The 19,328-nt window shown below is 41.3% G+C and overlaps 1 protein-coding gene across 1 annotated transcript in view; it reads left to right on the top strand.

Moving 5' to 3' along the window:
• Positions 1–5,659: 5,659 nt before the first annotated feature.
• The window catches only part of FREM1 (FRAS1 related extracellular matrix 1), an 89,949-nt gene continuing 76,280 nt past the window's right edge, over positions 5,660–19,328 (top strand). The window contains exons 1-2 of the mRNA XM_048503924.1: positions 5,660–5,811; positions 13,671–14,108. Coding sequence (XP_048359881.1) covers positions 13,872–14,108 — 237 coding nt within the window. The 5' untranslated portion in view covers positions 5,660–5,811; positions 13,671–13,871. The remainder of the gene's footprint in view (positions 5,812–13,670; positions 14,109–19,328) is intronic.

Here is a 19,328-nt window from a genome sequence, read left to right as displayed (position 1 = left end):
TGACAGGAGCAATTCTCATATCTTCAGCTTCACTATGTGCAAACTAGAACTCTGAAAAAACAGGTTTTTGTGTTACATGTACAGAGGCCTGTGTGCATTCTAAATTCACATGGTACCTCTTTTTATTTATTTAAAATGTTTCTGTGCCTTTCCACTCAAATAGGATACACAAGGTGGCAAACATTTGAACATTAAAACAGTACATAAAATAAAGTATATATAAAATATTGAAACAATTTAATAAAAGCATATAAACACACAAACTGACATAGCAGCACAACCAGGGTGGAGAACCAATAACAATTATTGGGGGTACACAGAACCAAACACAAAATTCTTCCCTCCCACTAAGGCAAGGACAACAATGAAAGTAGAGGGGAGATAGGAGGAATCTGATCTAAGCAATCACTGATAACACTGTCACCACTTCTCTGAACCCAAGTTTGCAGGGTAAATCAACATATCTTTTTCTGCTGCTTTGAATTTCATGCTAGGAGGGCATCAGATAATGCTTGTAATACTGCTTTTACCACATACAGCCTTTCCCAAAGAATAAAATCTTACCTATCTTTCCAGTGGAAGTATCTACATGTTAAAACTCACTTTAGGTCACAGTTACATTTTTTTTCTTTTTCCAGAATGCAGCAGTCATGAAGCATATTAAAAGGTCAATTGTTTTGTCACTGAAGCTGAAAATAGCTCCCCTGAGGTAAGGTATCTGACACAAAGCATTTTAATTGCTTTTGGGTTTCCGTAACCTTAAGCTTTTTGAAAGGAATGTTTTTGATACTTATCAAGAAAGATGCATCAGTAGGTTGATGACTTATTGCTGTCTTCTGACGTTCCTTCACTGGGAAAACTTCACTGTCATTTGTGATTAGCAAGGGAATCCTGGTGATCCTTATCTGCTAGCCAAGAGAGATGAAAACCTTTAAACCAAACCACAGAGTTCCAGGAATCATGTATGTCTTTTTCTTATTTCCCGCAGAAAGGGAGATGAAATTATTACAGGAAATAGAGACCAAAAAAAGTATATTTAGTCTCTTTTTGTACACAGAATTTCCGGTTATATAACCATAGATAATATTTACTCCAAAATAAGTGCCATTTGGGACTTACTTTTAAGTAAATGTGCATAGAACCACATCCTTAAAATTTCTCTTGAAAACAGGTCACAGGTTTTCATAAACAAGTAATATAACGACTGGATATGTTTCTGTTTTAAGGGTTCTGAAGTTAAAGGCCATTTTTACATGGTCGAAATATCCCGGGGTAAGCATGGAAAATATCCATGTGCAGCCGGGAATTCTATACGGTTTCCAAAGCTGCACAGGGTCTGCCCCGGTGTCTCCCCACGATATTTACCTTAGCCCAGGATTTTCAAAAATCGCCAGTGGAGGTTCTTTTTATAAATCCTAGGGTCATGCTGCTTGTGCCTGTGCCGTAAAAAAAAAAATCAGGAGCAGGACCAGTTTATTTTTCCCTCCCAGCCGGCTGATCTCCCTGCCTGACATTAATTTAAGCTGCCACTCAAAAACAGCAGCCAATCCGAACAATTACTTGGTCTATTTTCCTCACTACTATTGGTAGCTTTATTTTAAATAAATTAGCATACCTATTCACTAGTTTTCTTCCTCTGATAGCAAAATGTTATTTTAAACCATTAAAAACACAGATCAATTTCTTCCATTCCCACAGGGCATACACAAAAACACCAATTGGGGTCAGACCAAGTGTATTGTTCCCGCCCAGCTGGCTGATCTCCCAGCCTGATGTCCATTCAAACTGTCACTCAAAAGCAACTGCCAATCAGAACATGGACTATTGGGCATGCTCAGAAATGCTTCCAAGACAAATACAGAAGTCCGGGTCATGCGGAGCAAACTGGAGCACTACTAACTCTGCTCCTGGGCAGTAGCAGGGAACCGTGCATACACAGAATCCGGGAAAAAATAGCCCAGGTATATATTGACTTGGCTCCAACCCCTGGGTGTAATTGAATGCCGTGCAAAAAATTCCCAGCCTAAAGGTTGGCTGGGCATGGATTAGGTAGCTCTTTTTTTGACAGCTCTGCTGGGGCTACACCTGAGGGGAGTATTACCCCTTCTTACCTTTTAAGTGGGACTCTCAGAAGGTTGCAAGCTCTGGGTTGGGAGATACCTGGAGATTTTGGGTGTGGAGCCTGGAGAAGGTGGAGTTTGGGGAGAGAAGGGACTTCAGGATGGTACAATGCCATGAAGTCCACCTTCCAGAACTGCAATTTTCTCAGGAACAGATCTTTGTAGCATGAAGATCTATTCCAGGAGACCTCTAGGTCCCATCTGGAGGTTGGCAACCCTAGCTCTAAGAAAAATCTACCAGAAAGATGTATACAGTGGCACTTGTTGATTTGGATTCAGGAGTATCCTGGCAGATGAATAAAAATGCCAGCCTTGACCTTTGGTGCTCAAAATGCGATGCAGGACTCTTTAAGGAGTACAAGACAATACAATTTCATTGATTAACACTTTCTCCTCAGGTGTTTTGTCTCTCAAATTCTTAAAATACCCATATGCTATGATTTCTATGAAGTGAACACAACTTTATCCATGTAAAATGATAATGAGCTCTGTCTGTTGGTTTTATTTTGCTAGGCAATTCAATTCACATTTGAAAAAAACACCCAGATGTGGAATATATCTGTATTCCACAATTCTGGAAGTGTTACACATAAATACACCAGTGTAAAGATGAAAATAATACACAAATGGTGTGGTATTAATTAAGCAGAGTTACATCTTTCAAGATGAATTGAAGTCAACAGGCTTAGAAGCCTGTTACCTGAGGAATAAACAGAAAGCCACAAAGATAAATAAGAGACTTGTGGCACTATAGAAGGCTAACAGTGCAATCTTATGCAATATTATTACAATCCAAGTCCATCTATTTCAACCCTTCATTGGACTCTGAACTATAACAAGTTTTTATTCTAGGGTAAGCTTTTATTGTCAACCAATGGCATTCCATTGCAGTTTAAATTTGTGTTGCGGATATAGCCAGAAGACAGTAAAACTTCAAGGATAAAGGATCCAGATGAAGTTAGTTATTACAAAGTCCCTCAGAAACCTGTGAAACAGATCAGTGCAACTTACTGAAGTCTCCTTGCTTGCAATGGGACTTAATCTAAATTATCTTTATGGATGGGGGCCAATGAGTAACATTCCTGTTGTGTATGATAAAGATTTCCTGCCCTAATGTCTATTCAGCATGGCCTGATACATTACTATTTCTCCTTTAAAATGATCCCCTCTTTAGTAAACATGCTGTCATGAACAGCACACACGTTTGTTGTTAAGCAGACACAAAACAGACCCCTAGAATGGCAAAGGAGTAACAAAGAGAGAGAGAGAGAGAGAGAGAGAGAGACCACCCATTACAAGGATTTGTTTTTCTTTAGTCATCCTTTATTTCCAGTTCTGTCATTTTTGTAGTCCATTTGTTGTAACTTCCTCAGCCTACTTGAAGTCAGACAATCTCAGATTTTCTGTTGCTTTTAGGGGCTGCCATTACATAGTTCTTCTGTCAAAATAATGTTAGCTTTGCTCTAATGAATTGAATTCCTTTAAAAAGAACTGTTTCCTTTTGATTCAGTCTGAGAATTAGGGTATCTTTAGGTGTAAAACTGTCGTCTCTAAATCTTCAGGTCTTTAGGAAACCCCAAAGGTAAGATTTTTGACTTCCAAAAGTCTAGACGCAAATCCTCTGTTTATTTCTAGTCGGATTACAAGGGGCCATTCACACTGTTCCCATCCCCATTAGATTCCAGCTCTGTCTAAGTAGAAATCTTTGATGTATAAAGAATATTGTAATCTTCACATCTTTTCAGACTTGGCTCTAGCAGCTGAAGCCATCTTCAAAAGCTGAGAACTGACTTTAAAGTAGACCAGTCTGCACATTTTGGACAGCCACTGTACTATGCAATAAAGGTGTCAGGTGGTCATCTGGAGATTCTCACCCCTCTTTCTAAATTAATTGATAAATAAAAAAATGAGGAAACCACGACTTCTGCCACCTTTTCCTTCCGTTTCTCTCATCCATGTTTCCGTACCTGCTGCGTGACCACTGTTTAATATAGTAGGTAGGGAAGAGGGCAGACGAAAAAACTGGAAGGAAGATGATGGGGAGAAGTCACAGCTATCTTCTCCCTATTTAGTATTGAATATAAAGGTACAGGAGCAGTAACATTACCATTACCATATGGCAAGTGCTGTTTTCCAGGGATTATCTCCTGGATTAGGGAACTGGCATCATGTCAGAACCCCACAAAAGAGAACTATTGCAGTGAGCCATTCCATCTGAGCAGTTTTCCACACGATAGCAAACATCACAGGGAATTATTGAAGTGGCTCCATGAGACAACCATAATGTGACTCTTAGGTTACCACTTCTAAATAACCATCACCAGTCTGCACTACTTTGGCAACCACACACTGCCGGCAGGACTAGGGTGCCAGTTGCAGGTTGGGGAACTCCTGGAGATTTGAGAGTTACAATTAACTGCAGTTAATAAATCATTTTCAGATTGTAGTCTCAAATACTTAACCGTACTTTATGAAGTGGCCTGCATTCAGCACACTAATCATATTTAGTTTAATTGCAGTGTAGTTTCACACAGTGTCTGAAGTGATCATGCTGTAGCTATGTTGATAGTGCAAACTAGAAGTGAAAGGCATAGGGAATGCCAATCCTTCGGCTCCTTACTGTTTGTTCTATCTGTACTGGCAATTAAGAAGAAGAGCTTGGATTTATATCCCCTCTTTCTCTCCTGTAAGGAGACTCAAAGGGGCATACAATCTCTTCCCCCCCCCCCAACAAACACCCTGTGAGGTGGGTGGGGCTGAGAGAGCTCAGAAGAACTGTGACTAGCCCAAGGTCATCCTGGCCTGTGTTGGAGTGCACAAGCTAATCTGGTTCACCAGATAAGTCTCCACAGCTCAAATGGCAGAGTGGGGAATGAACCCTGGTTCTCCAGATTAGAGTATACCTGCTCTTAACCACTACACCACGCTGGCTCTCAGAAACCATTGAGCAAAAATGGCAAAACAAAAATGACAGAACCTCCAGTTCACACCTGCCTCCAGGAAGTATATCCATGTGGGGTTGACTCATGCCCAAGTCCTTTAATCAAAACCCTTCGCCTTGAAATCACCGGTGTTAAAAGGAATGGCACTGGAATACAAGTTCTACCTCTGCTATTCAGTGAGGTAGTGTTTGCAACCCTCTGCCTCTGAAGATTGTTGATGCTAATGATTTGCAGACTAAGCTATCCCTGTTTACCTAAAAGTGTAGTACAGAGCTACAGGTGATATCCTGGTACAACTGGTGAACCGTTTGGAGGGGGAGAGCAGAGCACACCCTATGAAGGGAGGGGGGAGTGCAACTTCTCTGTAGCCAACTGAGGGAAAGAAAAAGGGAAGTTTTGGGGCTGGCTGCCAAAATATAATTGCTCAGTGTAAACACTTGAAGGCATCTTTAGAATGTCTTTATTGTAGAGAGTACTAAAGCTTTTGTATTCGGAAGATTTCAAGCCAGCAGCTGTCTAGCAGCCAGCTATGGCAGAGAGACTTTTTCGTATGAATGTTTAGTACAAAGAAAAATACAAGCAAGCTGACCCGAAAGACTGGAATTTCAGCTCCCCACCCCACCTCCTTGGATTTCTTCCTCTCTCCCTCTCCCTGTGCAAGCCCTTTAAATCAGAGATTATTGGGTCAGTGACTCTCTTTATCCTTCTCAAGCCAGTGTACTAAAGCTACTGAAGGAATATTGTTACCTGTAAGTACTGCTCTCTATTCCTCCCCCTTTCCCAACATGCTGATTATTGTGTAAATGAAGTTTGGCAGAGATTGTGTTTGCCTGAATAATGTAATGGTTTGTAGTCAATGTTGTAGTATAATGAGGTTGCGATATTGTTCTTTGCATAGAAAATGGGGGGATTTCCTTAGGAAATAGTAGTTTGATTGTGGTGTACTTCTAAAGTAGAAGGTGTTCAGTTAAGTTATTCAGTTAATCAATTTTATCTTACTTGATCATTTTCTTGGTTATATTAATTTATCCAATTTGGAAAGATCTTGTTCAGAAACATGTTTCTTCAGTTACCCGTGATTTAAACACAGCAATCTATTTTGTCTGTTACAACTTCAGTTTCTTTGTAGAAGACTTGGAAGATAAAATACTGATGCTGCTTCCAGCCCTACTATATATGTGGTACGCAAATATGTAAGACTTGAAGCAGAGCTTTATCTGACAGTATTGTTGTTTAATAAACTTTCAGAAAATTTGATTGCCAAAAATGGCTACTAATGTTTACTATAACTTATTTGGTGAGATAATTTCAGCTTATGAAATTCATACCATAGCGCTCCCCACAGAAAGGGAAAAATGGATAAAACTTAGTAAAAACACTTTGGGGGGAAAGTTAAAGTGTTGGCATAAACAAAATGAGTATTTGCATAAATAAGAATGTTTTTCCTAACACTTGCAGCCAATTCTAGAAGCAATACCATGAACTTTATTAAACTTAAAAGGGCTATTTGAAATGAAAATTGGATACTGTGAAGTAGGTTTAAGTTGTACAATCTCCTTAGCATACTAGGCTACAGTCCTGGATGCAGGCTGTTTGTTGGTCTTAACTGTGCACAAGTTCAATGGACCTTGTATTTGGAACAACTTTCCCAGTCAGAATGAATATCTATTACTGTCAGCTAACACTGATAGCCAATATGGTGAATCAGTTGGGGAGCTAGACTAACAAGACAATCCTATGCAAGTTACTCCTGTCTAAGCCCACTGAAACAAATGGGCTTAGACTGGACTAATTCTCTTTGACTTTGCACTGTAAGATTAAGGTTCAGTACTCCTCTTAGTCATGAAGCTCATTGGTGATGTTGCGCTAGTATTTCACTCTGTCTGTGCAACCAGCCTGCCTCATAGGATAGTTGTGAAGATATAAGAGGACAGAACCATGAATGCTGACCTGAACTTCTTGAAGGAAGAGGAGGATAAAAATGTTTAGATCAGGGGTAGGGAACCTGCGGCTCTCCAGATGTTCAGGAACTACAACTCCCATCAGCCCCTACCAGCATGGCCAATTGGCCATGCTGGTAGGGGCTGATGGGAATTGTAGTTCCTGAACATCTGGAGAGCCGCAGGTTCCCTACCCCTGGTTTAGATAGATAACTACTCAGTTCTAGTTCTTCCTTCTTCTGTGTGTCATTTGGGTTTAAAATTAAAGGACGTTTTTCTAAAATATTTCAGTTTCTTACCTGAGAAAGAAGAAATTAGAGTGTTCTCTTGATACAGTACAGGAAGCAATGAATCAACAGAACCTAGCATCAAGTCGTGAAATTTGTGGTTGGCAGAGACCATCTGGGATTCATATATGTCACACTATGTGAGATGCACAAACCCTTGTTTAATCTATTATTTCCTTTGTAAGGTATGAACTGGTGCCTAGATTTGGGCTCTTTGGTTCTAAGTTTTTAAACTTTTAAAAGAACAGAAATCCAAAAATCAGTTAGGCAAAACTGATTTGTGTGTGTGTGTGTGTATGTGCGTGGCTGAAGCAGACGCATACCTGCCAGAAGGACATATGGGGGCAAATGTCCCTGGGCCCAGGCAATTTAATCATGTGGGGGGTGGAAAATCACTACCCACACCCCTCCTCCTCCTCCTCCTGCTGCTGCTGCTTAATTGCAACTGACAGTCCCTGCGGTTGCCTCATTTGTGGAGCCATGGAAGCCAGGACCAGATTGATTGGGAGCGCAGCGCCTCCCACCACCACCACCCTGCCCCCTGGCACAGATAGACACGCAGCTGGGATGAAGGCCAGTGAGCCACTCAGCAGCCTTGCCTCGGCCAGCAAATGGCTGGTGCGTCACCTGGAGATGCAGCTCAGTCGGGTTGTGGTCCAGCGGCTTACAGGTAGGCCATAAGTGGGGCTGGGGAGGGGAGCACAGGGTGGGGCAGGGGTGTGTGTAGAAAAATCAGTTCTTGCCCCAGGCTCCATGGGAGGGGGGAAATGAATCTGGTTCAAGGGAGTGAGTGTGAATAGGGGAGATTGAAAACATTTAACAAATATTTTACAAACATTTTAGGAGATTTGTGTGTGAAGGGCCAGAGAGAGAGAGGCTGTTTCCGCACGGGCAGAATACAGCGACCCAGGGATGCTAAAAACAGCGTCCCTGGGGAGGGGTTCGCATGGCCGCCGTGTGAACGGCAGCGTGTGAACGGCAGCGGCTGGAAGGCACCATTCCCCCCCCCTTTCCCGAATGCCTCCCTTTCCCTCCGACCTTCCGGCGCGTTGCCCAGGCCTGGGGACACGCCCCCCCTGCCCTGCGATTCCAAAGTGTTGCGCAGGGCAGGGAGACGTGTCCCCTGGCCTGGGCGACGCGCCGGAAGGTCGGAGGGAAGATAAGGCATTCAGGTGACGGCGCAGCCTCCATGCAGGAGGTCGGCGCAGCCTTCCCCGCCCCTACCGGGACCGTTCGTACATTCGTACCGGGACCGATGCACCCCCCAATCGTGCCGTGCGGAAACGGCCAGAGAGATTGATTATTTTGGCTGGCTAGCGTGGGTCTCTTTGGTGGATTCTGCACTGCACAAATATAATGTTTTTAAGACATTATACATAGCATTTGGGGGGAAAGCTCTCTTCCCCAAAATGAGTTCAGTCTGTTATATTTCTCTCAACCCGGGTTTTTTAAAAGTTGCTAAGCTAGTGATCTTGCCCCCCACCCCCAAGCCAGGTTGAAGACAATTCTGCCTGCTGAGCAAACACAAGCTGGCAAGAAATGCTTTATTTCTCTCCGAAACCTTGTTAGAAAAATTACTAGGGTCTGAACATGCTGAATGAAGGGCTAAGCAAAGGAATTGTCATAGTAAGCACTTAATTCTACAACATCCCTTATGCTGATCTTTGTAAGAGTAGAAAAACAGACGAAGAATCCAACTGCTCTTTTTCTTCAGCACCCCCATGACATACCTGCATGCTCTTTTGCACATGCACACAAACTGAATCAGTAAATATGTAATCATGCAGCATCTCTGCAAATCTAAGGAGTCTGTCCTTTTTTCCCCCAAGCACACTGCAGCAAGGAGAGTATATGTGCATAGAGCTGCCAACAGATCTGAAGAAAAATGTCCTTTTCTTTAACAGCCATAATGTGTGAAAATAAGTAGCTGAAGAGTTTCATAGCATGGAAGTAAATCACATCACCTGTTTGCTGCAGATCAAAGGTAGAGACCCAGTTTAAAAACTGATAACTCTGTGTGTACAACTAGTACAGCATTAATGGAGACCCTTTTTGAGAACTAAACTGTCCAGGAGGCTCTACATCTCACATCTTTTCTTAAGTTGGAAGTCTTTGTTCTGGGCTTTTTCAAAAATATTTTCCTTAGTTTTTAGACCTCTGGTTCTTTTCTCCCTCCTCTATCCCTCAATTTTTTTATCATTGTTCTGTTTGTTTAGATTTTAAGCTTGTGAAGAGGATTATTCGTTTGAATGCTGTCTTTTTATACTTTGCCATACTTTGTTCTTTAGATAACTTTTTTTTTAAAGGATTTTTTGTAATGATCTCATAGACTCCCTTTCTGTACCTGGCTTATGTGTCTGAAAAAGCTTTCCACAGTCAAAACACCCTTTTCAGTCCCCTGTGATGCCTGGAGCACAGAGATGTGGAAGCTGCAGAGCACTATTGGAAGATTGTTTAGCAAATGCTACAATAATTGTCTTGCTTCCTGGGCCAAGCCTCAGTGAATGAGAACCTGCTGATAAAGACTCTTAAATTGTATCATCACAATAAATCCTGAGTGGCATGTAAGGCACAGCTGACACATCCTTACTTCTTGCTAACTCCTCATGTTTGGTGCTTTTTGGGTTGCTTTGTGCCAAACCGGCTGGAGGGAACCATGTCCTCACAATGCACATAAATCCTTGTATATCTTTTATGGACATCCAGTCAGCCAACTGCAGTTCTTTTCCAAGTATGAAGACCACCCATGAACACATGTCTTCCTCTGTGTGGTGATGTAAACTTATGTCAAATTGCAGCTGATGCATGGCAACTTTATAGGATTTTTAAGGCAAGAGATGAACAGAGGTAGATTATCGTTACCTGTCTCTGTTTAGCAACACTGGATTTTTTTGGTGATTTCCCATCTGAGTATTAATCAGGGCTGACCCTACTTAGCTTCTGAGAGCTGATAAGATTGGGCTAGCCTGGGTCATCCAAGTCTTTGTCTGTACCTTACAATAAATTACTGTACTGTGGTTTAATTTTATTACTTTATGTAATTCTATCATAGAACTCATATTACCTTCAGAAAGCACATAACATAAGAAGAGCCCTGCTGGATCATGCAACTTAGCATCCCATTTCACACATGGCAAACCACACATGGCAAACCATGACAAACAGGGCACATAGGCAAAACATCCCCAAATGTTGCTTTCCAGCACTGGTATTCAGAAGGAAGTAATATTAGATCATGTATCTTTCAAGCCCTTTCCATACAAATAGCCTTAAAAGTTTGGAAAACATTTTCAACCCCCCTTTACCTGATGTATATCCACATTCAACCCCTTGCTTCATGGCTGCCATTACATGTTTCCCTCTTTTTAAAAGTTAGTTGATGAATCCATGCTTCCATGCTTCACAGCGTGGTGCTGCAATTCTCCAAACCTTGCATAATCAATGTCTCAAAGATTACCATCCCCCAAAATAAAGAAACTCACAGAAATGTTCCAAAGAATGGTGAGGGGGAATGGAGAGTGAGCTCAGAAAATGGTGCCAAGGAAGAAGTTCAGGGAAGGCAAAGAGGAGTGGAAAATGTCTTAAAGTGGTCATACAGCAGTGAAGCCATTTTGGAAATGTTTCAAACTAAAGAATAATTTTTAAAGAGATGTGATGGACACTCATGCCTTCCAGTATCATCCAGGGAGGAAAACTATTGACTGGCCAGGCTCATGAGATTTTTCTCACACTTTTTCATCTCAGGGACTTTGGTGTTTCAGGAATGGTAGCATTTGGTGACAAGAATCACTTTCCCTCAGCCCTGTTCTACTCCCAGAAGGTGAAGGAAACTCATTATTTAAAAAACGTCCTTGGCAAACCCCTTTTATAAGGCACGCCAAAATAATAATACTGAAGCACAAATGACTTAAAGAAAAGAAAAGGTTTATTTAACAAGATAGGAGATCGGAATGGGAGATAAATAACTTGGAGTGGATAAGACAGCAGAAATCTATATTTACAATAGAGATCCTTGGCAGAAAAGTAGTATTTGTTTTCAGGCACAGACTTGAAAAGTTTGGTCAGTTTTAGTAAGCTTAGATGTTCTTCAGATAGTACAGTTACTTAAATGGTACAGTTTCTTATATAAGATGTTACTCTGGCTAATGGATTACTTCTTACACACCGAAGACCCTATCAGGCTTGACACATTAACTTCAGTACCTCACTCAGCTCTCATAGATAGAAAACCCTCAATATAAACATAAAACACACTCTTCGGAGGAAACTCAAAGCAAAACCCAATGCAATACAACTATATAAACCCAGGAGGGATAGATTTTCCAGGGAGGGGAGAAGAATCCCAAGGACCAGTTAGTGTGTTGTATTTAACAAGATATTTAACAAGATATAGTGTTGTATTTAACAAGATATATTGTATTTAACAATATATATGTCCCACAACCTGGGCTCCTCAATAACTTAACCTCCACAACCTGGGCTCCTCAATAACTTAACCTCCAGTTCTCCAAGTCTCTGTATATTTGCTTTCAACCACAGCACACAGGGCTGTCTGCGGTAGAATCAGAAAGTTTTGTTTCACTGGCTGAACTACTTTCCTCAGAGAAGTTATGTGCTAAGTAAAGCAAAGGCAGATAGCTGTTTATTTCAGAAATTCTAAAACTCAAAAAGACTCTGAAGTTGTTCAGTCGGGTAGTTAACCTCCTCCCCCCCTCTGAATAATCTAGTCATTAGGCCAGTCAGAGTGCAAGGCCAATCAGAATGCAAGATACCATAGCCAAATGGCTTCTCCTGTTTCTAGTTATCTATTCCTCACTCTGAATGTAAACAATAATGGCTCCTGACAGATCTGCACTTTAAAATACATACTTTTCTCTGCAGTCCATCACAAGGGGATTCACTGAAAATATTTTGTGACTGGAAATAAAACGTTTTCAGAACCAGATGGGGGGGGGGGGCAATGCAGAACTCCATGGAGGAAATGTTTTATTTCCTGCCTCAAAATGTTTTAAAAGATTTGTGTGGAAAGGGCCTTTCAGTTACACTTCTTTAAAATGTAAAGATGGTTAATGATTTAGATCCACCAGAGTTTTCTACAGGCTGAAGGATTTCCACTCATAGAGCATAGGTTTCTCCCTCCCTACTCCCACGTCAATCTGAAAGTCACCTGAAATTTTATTCCTGGGGGGATAAGAAATGCCAGGAGCAGGATTGTGGATGCATTTGGAGCTGTTGCAAGAGGGAGGAGGCAAGATATCCTTTGTCTGCTAAAATATGCAAATGGATCTAAGCCAGTGCCTGAGAACATACTTATTTGTTTTTAGAAAAGTAGTCCTCTTGAAACAATTATTTCACCATTTAACTTAATTAGACCTAAAATGGTTACCCACAATTTTTTTAAAAAAAACCTTTTTTTGCGCTTTTGGCTCTCCTTTCTTTTTGCTTACCCACAAGAACATTTTCTTCTTTTAGTTTTTCTTTGATTAGAGCATATGTACTCTAAAATGCTATACTTTCCACACAGAACTGTACTTTAATAATTTTAAGCATTAAGTAGGAATTGTGAACAGGAAATGAAACAAGGCTTCTAGTCTGCCAACTGCCAACCCATGACTAATTAAAATGCTATGTGAAGTTTGTCTTAAACAGAAGAGGAGATATTGGTTTAACTGCATATAAAATTTAGTGTGGGATCAAAGCAATGTAGCTTGCCCACTATTTTGTAATTAAAGACCCCCCAAGGCTTTCAAAGGGTATTTATTTTAGTTCGCTGAGTGGGTGATTTGTAAGGATTCATAGGAAATACTCTCCTTATTCCTGTCATTGTGGCTAAAACCACAACGTTGCTTCAATGTTTTGTCCCTTTGCAACCTGGATTTTTAAACAGGAAGTGTGATTTCCTCATCATGGTTACTTGTAATTCCTATCACAGATTGTTCATTACTTTAATATCAGAATACCCAGTGATGAACTGCATGTCTGAAAGTATGCTGTGATAGATAAAATGCCACAAATACATTTTTCACAGAAAACTGTCAAATGATGAAGGTTATTGTATTGTATTTTTGCCATTGTGTGTGTGTGTGCGATTGAAAGGATGGACAGTGCCTGTCAGTTTTTCTGCACCAAAATATTGTGCACTGTTCCTGATTCCTGTAACACGTAAAACATTTCTGATGTAGCACTGCAATGGTAGTCTCCCATCCAAGTCTTAACCAGGTCTGACCCTTCTTAGCTTCTGAGAAGAAGATTGGGCTATCCTGAACTATTAGGGTAGGGCCCTGGTAGGTTAGATGATCTGAAATAGGACTATGAGAATGTTGTTTGTGATGCTCCTGTGCTATATGTTTTGTTTCATTCCTTTCTCTCCCCCCTCCTCAGATTTTGACAGAAGTGCTTGTTATTTTTAATGCTGGGATTCATTCACAATCTGATTTCCTGAAGGTACTCTGAAAGGCCACCTTGTCCAAATTCAATTATGGACATATCCTTAATACAACACATCTAGTCTGGTGCACTTGATTATATGGTGAAGCTTCTCTGGAAAGACTAAGAACACCTCCTTGGCCAGGGTTTTTCATCATGGCTATGAAGGTTTTGGAGAACAGCTGGCCCCTTTTGCTCTTTGCACTTAATCTGAGAGGCATCTGCTCCTCCTTTGTCAATGTCAACCATGGGGTGAAAGTAATGAAGGGTCAGTCTGTCTTCCTGTCGCAAGAAGACCTGCAATTTTCCATTCTCAGCAAGAAGGATGCCTGCAAAATAGAAGTTGTGATGAATGAACCAATAACTCAGAGAGTTGGGAAGCTGACTCCGCAGGTATGTAGAGTGAGAATTTCATTACATGGTAATTGTGTGGATCTTTGCATGTGCATGAGACAGAGGAGTGAGGATTTATGGGTAGGAGCTACCATGTGAAAGGTAGCGTGGCAGTCACCAAGCACAGCATTACTTTCCTTTGTGAATGAAGCTTGATAGTTAATTAAATGTGAAAAACTGCTTGTGAATCCTATCCTCAAATTTGAATCAATAGTTAAATTAAGAATACATACTGAAAGCAACGCTGACTGACCTTTTTTTCACTCTGATTGCATGGTTGAAAGGTATTGCACTTTGCCCTCAAACTCTTTAGATTTGTGGGAGGTTTTTAGTTAAGAGCTACCATGAAGTACACCAGCTGCTTGTTTACATAAACTGAAGATAACCAATGTCTCTAGGGCTATGTACAGCCATATAGATGACTTCAGGGTTCCTTTTAATTATTCCCTCTGTAATATTGGTGTGACTAAATGCAAGCCTACTACATGCCATGTTATTTGTTCTGCTCCCAAGAACTGCCAACAGATGGTAAACATACAATGGAGGGTTTTGTTTCTTTCCACTATGTAGCAACAATACAACATGTTCCCATATCGCCTTTCCTCTCCTGATAGGTCTAGTAAACTTCTCCATCTGCATTTATTTGAGGGAAACCAATAAAAGAAAAGAAAGCCTGAACAATCTGCATACCAGAACTACACAGCTGCCACTGGAACAGCAGCCCTGTGTCGTGTCCTTTTTTCCCCCTGGCTGTCTGTTGTAAAGCAAAACAATATGAACATCATAGTGTAATAGGTTTCACAGTAAATAGCAGTCCTAGGGCTTTTCCACATGAGTTTTTTCCCATTGGTTCTGGCCCCAAACAGCTTTAGTTTATCCCCTGATTTCCACTGCTCTTTTGAGACCACTTTTACCCCAACATTTTTCTGGAAGCTGATGTTGAGTTGACTTTTTCCTAGTGAATAACGTTACTATTGGTTTTCTTTGTTCTGTCTCCTCCAACCCACTTTCAGTCTACTGTTCAATGATTGGACCATCATCATAGTTAAACCACTCCCTCTCTCCCCATTTTTTAAATGGCCCTCAAATATCAATATAATGTTGTAGCATTGTGATGATAGTTTAAGTTCTCCGAATTCCCAACTTTCATTCTTTTTAAAAAGTGTTTGGTTTTTTACTACATGAAGATGTAAGGCAGCCATTCTCAACCAGGGTTCCCTGGTACCCTAGGGTGCCGTGAGCATGTCCCAGGGCTACCGCGGCAACACTACCCCCCACCCTCATTTTTGTGGTGTCTCCCACTGGCGCCAGCAAGGGCATGGAGCTGGCCCGTGGGGCAGGGCCTGCCACAAGGTCAGCCGCCACCACCACCCCCAGTGCTACCCTTCACCCTGGGAGGGGAAGGTGGGGTGTGTGGCAAGCAGGGGCAATGGGAGGGGAAGGTGGAAGGTGGCGGCAGGGGTACCATGAGATATGAAGAGTGAGGTCAAGGGTACCCTGACCTCGAAAAGGTTGGGAAACACTGATGTAAGGGAAAAGGCTAGAGACTTATTTTAAAAAAATGAAAGCTTGGAATTCAGAGAACTTGCTTAAATTATATTATAATGCTACAGCATTATATCAATATTTTAGGTCTCTAAAAAAATGAGGGGCATGCTCTGATGCCACCCTCCCTTGAAAATTCTCATTATTTAAGCAATGTGAAGAAGAAAATTAATTGACTTCACAACTTTAAAAATGTACGGGAAGGCCAGATTTGTGGAAGAACCATTCCCCACTGATTCCAGTGCTTGTGGAACAACTACCAAGAAAATCAAGAGTACCTCTAGAGTGTGGAAAAGGTTCCAGTATTTTTTCTTTAAACATCAGGCATGCCAGAGCCTTGTTCTAATAAACTTTAAGCTTCCTCTCCCAACACCCTTTTCCCAATCTAAAATGTTGCTATTTTTCCTGATGGAACCAAACATACAAATCCTTTCTGCAAAAATCCCCTGCAACATTTCTAAAACATTTTCAATCCTTCCCTTGCATTAATGCATGTCTCCACTCGCCCCTCCAAACAATTCCTGGCTATCATTATGTGAATTTTCCTCTTTTTTTTTTGTTCTGTGTTGAATTGATACTTCAATGCTTCATAGCCTGGTGCTGCATTCTATACTCTTTGTGTACTCGATGCTTTGAAGATTCCACTCCCCCCAAATAAAAGAACAGAGAAATGCTGCAAATAAACAGATGAAGGGGAACTGAATGAGTTTAGAAAATGGTGCCAAGGAGGAAGTGTGGGAAATGTAGTTAATAGATTGCATAGCAACCAAAGATGTTTCCAAAACATTTCAGTCAGAGAATCATTTAAAAAGGGGTTCATTTAAAAAATGTTGAGGCTGAAAATGAAATGATTGGGGATAAAAACAATACAGAGCTCCATGGAGGAAACACTTTATTTCCTGCCTCAAAATGTTTTAAAGGACTTGTGCAGAGAGGTCACAGATACCTATATCGCAAGGTAGCGAGGCTCCCTTATTTGTGCACTAATGCTGCAATCTGAATAAGGGCAATGCCTGATTTTTGAAAGAAAAATAATTACTGGAAGCTCTTTTGTATTGGAATCTTGGAAACCTGTTCTCTTAATACAGCTAATACTTAATTTTTTTCAAAAAAAAGCATATCAAGTATAGACATGATCTGGTCAAAGTTATACAATTCTCAACACTGTTAAAATTAAATAAGGGAATAATTAAACAGAAACTACATTTGAATCAGTAGCACCTTGGAGACCAACAAGATTTTGGGAGTCTAAGCTTTCAAGAGCAGTGGCGTTTCTGCCTAGGGACAGGGGGGCCCCCATTTGGTCACGTGGGGGGGCGCCACCATTTCCGGGTCGTTTGTGTGATTTTTAAATTTTTTTAGTGTTTTTTACGTTTCGGCCTGCAGGGGGCGCATCTTTAAGGCTAGCAACACCAAAATTTCAGGGTACCATCCAGAGACTGCCCTGATGATACCACCCAAGTTTGGTGATGTTTGGTTCAGGGGAAGCAAAGTTATGGACCCCCAAAGAGGGTGCCCCCATCCCCATTGTTTTCAATGGGAGCTAACAGGAGATTGGGGCTACACATTTGAGAATGGCTGCCTTACATTTGAGGGACCATAACTTTGCTCCCCCTGAACCTAACTTCACCAAACTTGGGTGGTATCATAAGAATAGTTACCAGATGATATCCTGAAATTTTGGTGTCACTAGCTTTAAAAATACATCCCTTACAGGCACCCCAAGAAAGTTGCCCAAGATTCTTTGTTTTGCAGTGACTTTGCTCCATTGTAGCCAATGGGGAATTTCTGAGTGTGTAGGCAGGCTGCACATTTTTGAAGACAGAGGCACCAGACTGTCAAGGTGGCTCAGGAGGCCCTCCTGGTAATAGCATCCAGGGCTGTATTACAGGGGTGCCTGTAAGGGGTGTATTTTTAAAGCTAGTGACACCAAAATTTCAGGATATCATCTGGTAACTATTCTTATGATACCACCCAAGTTTGGTGAAGTTAGGTTCAGGGGGACCAAAGTTATGGTCCCTCAAATGGGTAGCCCCCATCTCCTGTTAGCTCCCATTGAAAACAATGGGGACAGGGCATTCCATTTGGGCATCCATAACTTTGCTGCCCTTGAACCAAACATCACCAAATTTGAGTGGTATCATCAGGGCAGTCTCTGGATGATGCCCTGAAATCATGGTGCTGCTAGCTTTAAAAATGCCCTCCCTGCAGGCTGAAAAAACACCAAAAATACCCCCCCCCCCAAAAAAGCCCAAATACCTTGCATTCACATTTGTCTCAAGCATTTGGGCAGGACATAATTGGACACTTTTGTCCAAATGTGCCCAAATTTGCCCAGGATTCTGGCTGAATCTGAGTATTCTGTTTCATCTTAAATCTTCTTAACCCTCAAAAGTGATGTTGTTTCAGGGTGGGGGAGAATCCACCCCCAAACAGCATCACTTTCAATTTTGTTTTAATTGGAGACCCCAGATTCTCCCTTTAAGGTGGATTTCTTAAAAAGAAAGAATCTGAGCTCCCTAGCTTTAAGCACCATTGAAAGTGATGCTGTTTGGGGTGTGGATCTCCACTGGAAGGTAAGCTTTGTGAGAGATGATGCTGGACATTTGTTTGGTAAATGTTTTTGCTGGGGGTGGTTTTGTGAGAGGTTTTACATGCTTAATACCCACTTTTGCACTGGCTTGGAGTTGTTTCTCAGGCTAACAACCTACCTCATAGGGTTATTGTGATTAGGAAATTAGGAAAAGAGTTGGTGGGGAGAGAGCCATGTGTGTTTTGCTGGGAGTGGGAGGTGTTTTGTGAGCTGGTGCAAAAAATAATTGTTTGTTCATGGTGGGGGAGGGTGGCTGACTCCATTCTCACTGGGGCAAACTCAGTGTTTTGTCCCCCTCGGACTCCAGTTTCTGCTTCCTATAAGGTTCGCCCCTGTTCAAGAGTCAAAGATTTATTTGTCAGAGAGCTTTGACTCTTAGTAGTTTATACCCTGGCAATCTTGTTGGTCTCCAAGGTGTTGCTGGATTCAAATCTAGCTGTTCGACTACAAAGCAACGTGGCCACCCTCCTGAAATTGTCAACAGAAACTGTCAGTTTATACATATTCTAGAAAATGTTCCTGACCCATTTTAATCTGGTTTTGAGTGTGATTATGGAACCGAAACAGTTTTCTTTGCACAGTATGATTATTTTGTCCACAGATGGGTGATTTGTTTATTATTGGTGGTGGCTTTTGATATTGCTATTTACAACATTTTATTTAATCAACTGGAAAAAGTGATAGAGGTTATATGTATGGCATGCCAATAATTTTTGACATTTTTTTTCTTATCACAGAATTTGCATTAGGGCTGTTGAGTCAATTGCCTGAATTCTAGAGTATAAGGGACGCCGGGGTTTTATAATTTCAACCAACACAACACCAATGTTGTTTAATATCTTTGAAAGTTTTGGGCTCAGTGTCATCAACAAGCTGAAAGCACCCACTTCTACATTTCTTTGACTGAGCACCCAAATGCTGCCTTTTCTGTCTTCAACTGGTGCCTAAGCACAGTGGTCAAATGGAATGCAGAGAAGTAGCTGAAACTGAATCCAGGCAAGACAGAGGTGATGGTGGCAAGCAGTGCTGATGTTCTGAGTGGAGTTCATTCCCATTTTAGATGGGGTGAAATTATCTGAGCA

This window comes from Sphaerodactylus townsendi, linkage group LG07, assembly GCF_021028975.2.
Source record: "Sphaerodactylus townsendi isolate TG3544 linkage group LG07, MPM_Stown_v2.3, whole genome shotgun sequence".
Classification (NCBI taxonomy): domain Eukaryota; kingdom Metazoa; phylum Chordata; class Lepidosauria; order Squamata; family Sphaerodactylidae; genus Sphaerodactylus; species Sphaerodactylus townsendi.
This window is presented reverse-complemented; position numbering and strand designations above follow the sequence as displayed.